A 9,730-nucleotide genomic window follows, 5' to 3' on the forward strand; every position below is an offset into this window, starting at 1 on the left:
AAATATTTTTTTGTATGCCATTGAGGTGTAGGCAGGTGCCTATGAGTGTATATATCTCGCGCAAATTGATAAAAATTTGTGGGCGCCCACAGAAGTATGGTTATACGAGCGAGTTTAGACCAATTTCAGAAATTTTTCAGAGAAAGTGAAATACAGATTCATTAATTGATTGATTTACCTATGGTTTGTTTAATTAATTGATGGCTTAATCTTCAGCTAGTTACAAAGAATTTATTCATTCTTTTCCTATCATTACAAATTAAAGGAGATTTTCTGAAATTTTGAGTAATATATTATTTCATTTCCACAGATGACAGCTTTTCACCGAGCCATAGAGAAAGGCCACGAGGGGATTGCCAAGTTACTGCTGGAGAAAAAATTAGCAGACGTTCGCGCTACTGATCATGTAAGACGACAGAGATGAATTATTGAACATCATCCAATATGCAATAATTTCAATTTACCCTTTACTCCCGAGATCTGATCGTTAATTCTACCTAATTTAGGCTGTTACACATTTCTTTGTAAATTAATCATAAGAATTTCAAATTGGTGTTAGATCAAGAAAACAACTTTTACCTGATGAGTTTGAGTATTCTCATTACCTGTTTGCTGGATGCTGTAAGGATATTATTGGGAAAAGTTACATGTTGATGACTTCCGGGGGTTCAAAGGTTAAACTTGATCTGCTTGGCAATGTGAGAAATGCAATGGTCTAAAGGTTAGCTTACCTCTGGGGTTGACAGGTGAAGGTTACAGTGTCCTAGCTAAGCGATTTTCTTGGTTACTTGTCATTTCGAATCCTGCATGGTCATTTCATACTCAGTCGATTTGTACCTAGTTAAGACCATTCGTACTCAATCAGTTTAGTCATTTCGTACCCTTACTGAAATAATTTGAGTATATCAACAAGGTTGAAATGGTAAATTGGCCACCGTTGCGATTATAAAAGCTGATGTTTCGAGCGTTAGCCCTTCGTCGGAGCGAATAGAGGAATTGTGGGTTGTGTGTGCTTTTAAAGGCAGAAAAAGGAGCTACTTGATTGGTGGGAACATGGCAGCGTTTTTCTCGTTGCCATGTTGCCTCTGCTTAACTTGCAAGTAACTGCTGCAGCGAGTTGTGTGGGTTGTGTGTACTTTTAAAGGCAGAAAAGGAGCTACGTGATTGGTGGGAACATGGCAACGTTTTTCTCGTTGCTATGTTGCCTCTGCTTAACCAGCAAGTAACTGCTGCAGCAAAAGAAAGAAACTGATGGGAAATTGCTAGTTATTTTTCTTCCCATTTTCTTCTTTAGCATCGCCGCACCGCCCTTCATATTGCCACTTCAAGTGAAAACCAAAACATTGGTGTAATAGAGTTAGTTCTCAGATGTCAAGGTGTAGAGGTCGATGCCTTAGATGGGGTGAGAAGTTACAAAATTGGTAGACTTAAACAAATGGTGTAAAAAAATTATTCAATCTTAGATAAGTGTACAGCTACAACAGGAATGTTTTAAGAGTAAGAAGGAATTTAGAATGATTTCAAATCCAAGTTGATTCATATTTCTCTTCTCTTTATTTATCTGCAGCGAAGTGAAATACAAATAACACTGGCTTGAAATTATTTTGACTTACAATGGGCTTAAGCTAAACATATATAAATTATATGTATTAATGGCATCATTCATATGCGTTTAAAACTTTTAATCAGTTCTCCTCTCTAACTGCTACACGTTTCCATGTATAATAATATACATGAAAAAATTTCTCAGTTCTGATTGGTTAAGATGAATGCAGTCAGTCAGTTAGTTCAGTGCAGAAGAGAGTTAATTCAGTGCAGAAGAGGGTTAATTCAGTGCAAAGAAAGAAACAAACCAGACATTCTGATTGGTCAGAATGATTGGTCAATGTCAAGGTCAATGTCAAGGTCAATGTCAAGGTCAATGTCACTTGCAGGGTTTGAATAAATTATTTTTGCACGTGATGCGCGCGCTTTTCTTCTGCGTAGTTATGAGAATCTACCTCGTATTTTTTCATGTATATTATTAATAGATAATCACATGATTTTATCGTGCAATTTGGAATAAATAAGCACTTGTAAATTTTTTCAAAGACCACAAATTGCACTCGCCCTACGGGCTCATGCAATTTTGTTAGTCTTTGAAAAAATTTACTCGTGCTTATTTATTCCAAATTGCACCCGAAATCATGTGATTACCTATACAAATTAGTTACGAGAATCTGGAATTTGGAATCTGTTTGAGTATTCTCATTACCTGTTTGCTGGATTAGGAATGGTTATCGTAGGGAAAAGTTTTTTTCAATCACTTCTGGGAGTAAAAACGTCATTAAGGTGTAACCCCTCAATACCAAAGAGTTACTAGCAACTAAAAAAGCTTAAACAAGCGCTCTTCTCAGTACAAAGGGAAATGTGTAGACAATGGTGTGTAGAGTACATGTACTGATGGTAGGGTGTTTAAGGGTTCATTACATTTATTTTCACTTCATTTCAGTTTGGCAATACTCCATTGAAGCTTGCAGCAGAAAAAGGTCACTGTGAAACTGTGGAGCTACTGATAGCAAAGGGGGCTGATGTAAACAGAGCAGACAAGGTTATTATAAGCTCAATGTATTCATAATTTCATAACCTTTTCATTACCAGGAGAAATAAATAATTTCTCCTACATCATCGATACATAATTAGGGACCTCAAGCAGTCAGGACGGCAACGCCACGGAAGACATCGATTAAAAAATGAGTCAGTTCTACTTTTAGTTAAAATTACGAAAATGGCTGCATGTGTTTACCGCCTCACATGGCGCCAGACCTCAAACTCAACATAACGCATAAAAGTAGCGTTGAGTTCCAAATGTAAATTAAAATCATTTGCTGCCGCGGTTTCGCTTCGCAGACGACGAAAATTTTGTTGATTTCACGTTGTTGTTTTGCAAAGGACGGCTACGAAATGTACAAAGTTTTAAAGCGCACGTGCTGGGCTATTGTTCTGCCAATTAGAACTATTGTTTTTCCAAGTTCTCGTTGCCGTAGCCGTCGTGGTTTGCTTAAAGTCCCTATTATCAGACAGAAAGGTAGTGAGGAGAAAGAAATACAACTACTACATCCTACTAGCGTGATTTGATTCCACATTCTCAGAGCTGCAATTTTAAGGAATGTATGGCAAACAACAGGCACAATTCATTTAACAATGATTTCTTAGCCCTCTTCTGTTTTGCTGTTCTGTTGTGCTGGAAGTATCAACCACACATAACCAGCAACCTTGCAGAATTAAATTTAAAGTACCTTATTTGTTTTGTGGCAAAGTATTGAACAAAGACAAACAATGAGACCTGTTTACGCTTCACACAGTGAGAAGAGAAGCACATGTATATTGCTGATTCACAGTTTTATACAAAACCGGAAATACATCGCGTATCTCATAACATCTCCCTTTCTTTTTTCTTTTTAAATGTAAACCAAAACCGAACGTGAAAGAAAGATTAAAATATATATAGAAAAACAGTGTCCAATGTTCTGTTCCATTTTCAGTGTCCTTACTCAGCTTAAATGCTTCAACATAATCCTTGAATCTCACTGGTGTCTGAACTGTTCTCGTATAGGTGAAGGTGAAGTTGAAGTTGAAGTTGAAGTTCATTTATTTGTTTTAGCAGGTTGATTAATTTGGCAGCTGTAATAGCTGATGTGGACCTGCTGTCCTAACCCACCCATCCCACCCCAGGGGAGGACATCCATTACACAGTAATCTCGTGTGTGGGAAATTAACGTCTCCTGCCCCAACCCTGCAGGAGACGGGACCTCCATTTATTCGTCCCTATCCGAGAAGACTAGAATATCTAGCCATTTCTTGATGTTATAGAAAGGTAGCAAATTCTTCTCAATTATTTTAAGACCTTGAGTGTTGGTCCGGCCGGGGCTCGAACCCTCGACCTCCCGCACTACAGTCCAGCGCTCTATCCATTGAGCTAACCGGGAGGCGGTCAGTGGAGGGCTAACCGGGAGGCGGTCGTCCTCAGTGGTGTACTGTAACTCTTGTGCTGGGTATCACTGATTTCTACCGATGTTTTCACTTCACTGTGATTGTTATCGGTCAATGCTACATGTCCTCCAGTCTGTACCGGTGCAGGTGTGAATGATTTTGTTTCAGTGACGACTGTCTCATTAGTCTTTGGTGTGTCATACTTTGGTCTCAATGCTTCTCTGTTTTGTCGCACTGTGTCTCCATTGACTTCTACCAAGTATGAGTGGTCCGATAACCTCTGAACACATGTACCTGCTTCCCAGATTCTGTTTCGCTGTCCAGCTACTCTGACTCCCTGGTCTATTTCACGCTCTGGTAGTGACTTGCTACCTCGGTCATGATAGCTTTTTGCATTCTGCCTCTTGGCCTTCAATTTCCCTTTGACACCTTTTTCTATTCTGGGGTACAGAAGATTTGCCGATATGGATAACAGTGTGTGTGTTCTTCGTACCATCAGTCTCTGTGCTGGGCTAGAATTTACACCTTGCGTAGGCGTGTTGTGCGGATCTAACAATGCTAACCAAGGGTCCATGTTGTCCTCGTAGGCTTTCTTGAAAATCTTCTTTGCTATATTCACTTCCGCTTCGGCCTTGCCGTTGGATTTGGCATGCCTGGGTGATGTTGTCACGTGTTTAAACTCCCATCCCCTGGAAAATTCAGTGAACTCTCGGCAGGTGTACTGCGGCCCGTTGTCGGTGACAAGTACATCAGGTATGCCGTAACGGCTGAACTGCTCTTTGAGAAACTGCATGATGTAGATTGCGGTTGTGCCCTTTAATTCACCAACTTCTACGAAATCTGAGTAGCTGTCTGTGAGCAAAATGAATTCGATCAGCCTTAGAGTTAAGGGTTAACAAGTCTGAGGAAACTCCGCTCCATGGTCGATCGGGTATTTGGTGTGTCTGCATTGGCTGCTTCGATTCACATTCTTTGCTTGGAACGCAGCACATATCTTACATTCCAGTTCATAGAGGGCCAGAAGACTATATCCTTCGTTCTTCGGATACATGCTTCAATTCCTTGGTGACTAGAACGAGCTCTGGTGGTCAGCTCTGTTCTCATGGCTTTGGTGATGACGACTCGCTGATTTTGGAAGATGGTGATGTCAATTCCTCTCTGTAATTCCCGTATTCTCTAATGTGGACAGGTAAATCTTCTCTCTTCTCTGGTCAACCAATCAGAATGGTGGATTTGAGAGTCTGCAGGACAGGGTCTTGTACTGTAGCCTTTTGAAGCTGTCACAGTCTCTCGCTGCTGATCTTGATTGTGTCGAAAGGCCTCATCGCTTCCAATTCCAGAGCGAAAACTTTAAATTCTTCTTCGTTTGGAGGAGTGTCTTTCAGGAAGGCCCTGGATAAGTGGTCAGCCACGAATAGCTGTGATCCTGGTTTGTAGATTACTTCAAGGTTAAATCTCTGAATTCGAAGCATCATTCAGTTGGAGACGACATGGCGCGTGCGGAAGCGGTTTTTTGAAGATAGACTGTGGTGGTTTATGATCTGACTCTATGGTGACTTTCTCTCTTTTTGTGACTGTATTGTGAGAACTTCTGGAAGCCAAACAGAAGAGTATTTCTTCTAACGTAGGCATCTGGGTCAGATGCCTACGTTAGAAGAAATACTCTTCTGTTTGGCTGTTTTCGACCTCTGAATCGCCGTGTTTAAGTCTCCGGGGTCAAGACAGATTCTTATCTTTCCTGGCCTTGTAACTACAACCATGCTGCTAATCTGTGAAGTGGATTCAGCCACCATTTTTATGATGCCTTTCCTCTCCGACTCTGCGATCTTCTCCTTCACCTCTTTCTGCAGAGTCATTAGTATACTTCTCGGTGCGTGTTGTACTGTGGGTTAGTTTGGGTCGATAACGAAACTGCTGGAATCTCCTAGATGACCAAGGCCTTCGAACACATCCTTATATTCGGTCAAGACTTTCTCTCTGGTCAGTGGAGCACTCGACTTTCAGTTACTAATTCTGGACTCACCGTTTACCTGTACTATGTCTGAGATGGTAAGCTTTAACAGTCTAAGTTTCTCGAAGAATTCAGCGGATAGTAGAGGCCTGTTCGCTGTTTCGACAACTTGTAAATCCAACTCTTTGGTTGTCTTAGCTTGCTTTATCTTCATTGTGTCTACACCATAGGGTTTCGTGAGGGAACCCCAAACAGACTAAGTTTTACCTTACTACTTCGGAGCTCTGGAAAGTTCGAAGTAAATTTTAAAAACGGAGTTGTCGGAGGGGTCTGTATTTGCGGCGTTTCTGCGGCACCTCCTTCACCGTCGGTCGGCATGTCTTCTGCGTATCATTTTGTCTTGTTTTCAAAACTGTGTTGCCAAACGTACTTTCATCTTCTTAGACCTACGTTTCAACGGCTTCTTGTGATGAGTTACGACGACCTTTGCTGCTTTGAAGACGTTTAATTCTTGTGCTTTCATCCTGACACCATGTTTACGCTTCACATAGTGAACTCGCCATTCTTAAAGAAGCACATGCATACTTTTGATCGACAGTTTTACACAAAACCGGAAATAGATGTATCTTATAACAAGACCCGAGAGGAATTAAGACTCAAACCTTCAAATGCTCAATCAATGAGTCCCAGAGAATTCAGGTGAAGAGTTACGCTATAATACCAGGTCACGTGCGACATGTTTCCCGCACGCTGACAGGATCAGCAATGTCATGAGAGAGAGTCATGTGAAATTGTTGGCAAGTGGAGAATGTATATGCTGTGGGTCAAATTTTCTCTTTGGCCGGTTTGAATTTTCTTAAACTGGTTTAAATTTTTTCAAACTGATGTGAAAATTTCAACCGTTTTGAATGTTTTCTTGCATTTCTAGGTCGACAACACCCCTCTCCATGTTGCTGCAAAAAATGGCCATGATGCAGTACTAGAAGTGTTGCTTAAAAATGTACAAATGAGAACCATCGGAAAACAGACTAAGGTATGTTCAATAAAAAATAACTCTTGTAATAATAATTTAATCATTTACATTTATATAACGCACACCTCTATTTGGATATATTCAGTCGCACTTCACAACATCGTAAGGCAAAATTATGTTAAAAGTAACTAAAAATATAAGGAACTATTAAAACCTACGAACCTATGCACTCGAAGGGAACAGTTACCTAGAAAAAACTAGTTACAACTAGTATTTGAAAGCTAAATTATTAAAAAAAAAAATTAGTTTTGACAGCAAATCGGAAAGCGTCCAATGTCTTTATGTTGCGAATTGGGGAAAGTAATGCATTCCAGAGATAAGGTGCAGCTGACTGGAAGGCACGGTCGCCAAGGGTTGGACGGGTCTTGGTGCTAGGTAACTCGAGTAATTAAGACTCGTTTGACCTAAGAGAGTACCTGGATTGCTTTTTGATGCTAATTAAATCAAGCAAATAATTAGGAGCTAGGCCATATAAGCACTTAAATGTCAAAAGTAAAATCTTAAACTTTATACGGTAACTAATCGGGAGCCAATGAAGATGGAAAAGCAATGGCGTTACATGGCAGTATCTTGGTGATCCAGTGACCAACCGAGCAGTGGAATTCTGTATCCGTTGGAGTTTCATGGTATGTGAATTCGGGAGGCCGTATAGTAGACTTTTACAATAATACGTATGTTGTGAAGATAATAGAATGCAGATGAGAAGTTTCTGTTAATATGACTTAGCATACTGATTTTCGAAACAAACCAGGTTCCTAAGTTTCGAACTTCTCATGATGGAGCAATTTGGGACTCGCCGACCGATAAGATGCTAATGTTACTGACTTTCTGAAGTTGTTGTCGCGTTCCACCCAAAAGACACTCTGTCTTATCCGAATTCAGTTTTAGCTTATCCGTATGCATCCACCGACTAATATCAGCGATACAAGATTCCGTGGCAGTTAATTATAAGGCAGCGATTTCCTCCATGTCATTTCCTGGTCTAAACGCGATCTACAGTTGTGTGTCATCTGCGTAACAATGGGGATCAGGAAGACGTGATTCTACGATCTTAAAAAGCTTGCTGGCGCAGAGAGGAAATAATAATGGCCTTGTGGAATTTGTGCCAAATTTAAGATTGAAGAACCACATTAGCTTGGTAGAGGATTCTGACTTGAAACCTTTTAAGTTCAACAATACATACAGCCTACAAACTTAAGTTCACGCTAAGTGCAAATTATTGTATGGAGACAGTAGGGAGGGAGGGGGGGGGACGGGAGTAGATGAAGTTTTCCTTGAGTTTTCCTCTAAGTACAAGCATCATCAGTAAAACCCCTCAACCTTTAATGTACCCTGAAAGATCACCAAAATGTGCCTGCAATCTGTTTTTTGAAGTAATGTTTTCTGTGCAAGGAAAGCTAATTAGGAGATTTAGAAAGAGTTATAATTTGTAAAGGTGAGATGGAGCCCAAAGCAAAAACCTCTAATTTTTAAGATCACTTGTTCAAAAACATCTTTTGTCAATATTTCATTACAATTACTCATAAAACCAATAGTGTGTTAATATTATTCATTTAATTGAATCAAAATTGTCTGGCAGGATAAATATACGGCTCTGCACCATGCTGTTGGAAGGAATAACGAGAGATGTGTTGCACTTCTAATCGCGAATGGTGCAGGAACCTGTGCTGAGTTAAAAAATGAGGTATGTGTTATGTTCTTGTAGAAGTTCGGAGTGAGTCTCAACAAACACACACACACATAATGGCAGGTAAACAACCGAGCTGAACTGTATTTTGAGCAAATATCTGATACATATATCTTATTAACCAGGCGCGAGGGCCGTACTGGGAGAATATCGGCCCGAGGTCTTGACAGTACGGACCAAGCGCAGCGAGGTCCGTACAAAAAAGACCGAGGGCCGATGTTCTTCCAGTACGGTCCCGAGCAAGCTTGGTTAATAAGAGATTTATTGTACGACTGAAGTTCAAAGGGACGCAAGTGCGGTATCATTCGGGACCATTCGGGACCATTCGGGACAGTGCCCGGTCCAATACTGAGAGAATATTGACCGGCAATAGAGCATTTTGATTGGTTGATTTTAGTTATTGGCCCTCTGACTGCCCGAGTCGTGTAATAAAAGTAATTACCAACTGATTGGTAAACATAGAAGGAAGTGTAGCACTATAACAGTATGGAAATAATAATCCATGTCGGATAAAATATCATAAATCTGCAGCACAGCTTGAGTAATAGTTTATCACGCTATAACTACTTTTGCTTGATAATATAAGCTCTACTTAATATAGATATGCTGAACATTCTAGAATATTCTATATAACGGGGCTCCAAGTTCAATTTTTCAAAAAGGCGCATTTTGGTGACCTTCAATCATTGTAAAATGATCGCCATAAAAAAAAATTTGGTCGTCTGGAATGTTCTAGGGTACAAGAACAATGCTTCGCGGAAGGTCCAAGGTAAACAATGGTCCCAACTTAATTGACCTTTTTGTCACCTATATGTAGTCAGACAGAAAAGTGATAAGTAGAAATAAAAACATCAACTGGCAGTTACATTTCGTATTAACAACAAAGTCTCAGAACTGAAATTTTAAGAAATATTTAACCTTTTCACAAATGACTGAATATCCTGTTCTTCTCTGTCTCCTTTTTTGTCTCACAGCAAGGGCGCACACCATTGGACTTGGCAAATGATTATTCCAACAAAAAAATTAAGGAGTTCCTAAAGGATCCTAATAAAGCAAGACAGGTCAGTTTTCTCAATTAGCACTGAAA

General features: G+C 40.0%; 1 protein-coding gene and 1 long non-coding RNA gene across 2 annotated transcripts in view; both read left to right on the forward strand.

Moving 5' to 3' along the window:
* The first annotated feature begins 287 nt into the window (after positions 1-287).
* Positions 288-9,730, forward strand: part of LOC111330201 (uncharacterized) — a 17,666-nt gene continuing 8,223 nt past the window's right edge. Inside the window, exons 1-6 of the mRNA XM_088744974.1 lie at positions 288-406; positions 1,295-1,402; positions 2,492-2,590; positions 6,852-6,956; positions 8,536-8,640; positions 9,618-9,704. Coding sequence (XP_088601100.1) covers positions 311-406; positions 1,295-1,402; positions 2,492-2,590; positions 6,852-6,956; positions 8,536-8,640; positions 9,618-9,704 — 600 coding nt within the window. The 5' untranslated portion in view covers positions 288-310. The remainder of the gene's footprint in view (positions 407-1,294; positions 1,403-2,491; positions 2,591-6,851; positions 6,957-8,535; positions 8,641-9,617; positions 9,705-9,730) is intronic.
* On the forward strand, positions 1,510-1,975 carry LOC148716140 (uncharacterized). The gene is made up of 2 exons (XR_015995310.1): positions 1,510-1,887; positions 1,918-1,975. It is a non-coding gene; the product is annotated as an uncharacterized LOC148716140 (long non-coding RNA).

The sequence above is a fragment of the Stylophora pistillata genome, chromosome 14, assembly GCF_964205215.1.
Source record: "Stylophora pistillata chromosome 14, jaStyPist1.2, whole genome shotgun sequence".
Classification (NCBI taxonomy): Eukaryota; Metazoa; Cnidaria; class Anthozoa; order Scleractinia; family Pocilloporidae; genus Stylophora; species Stylophora pistillata.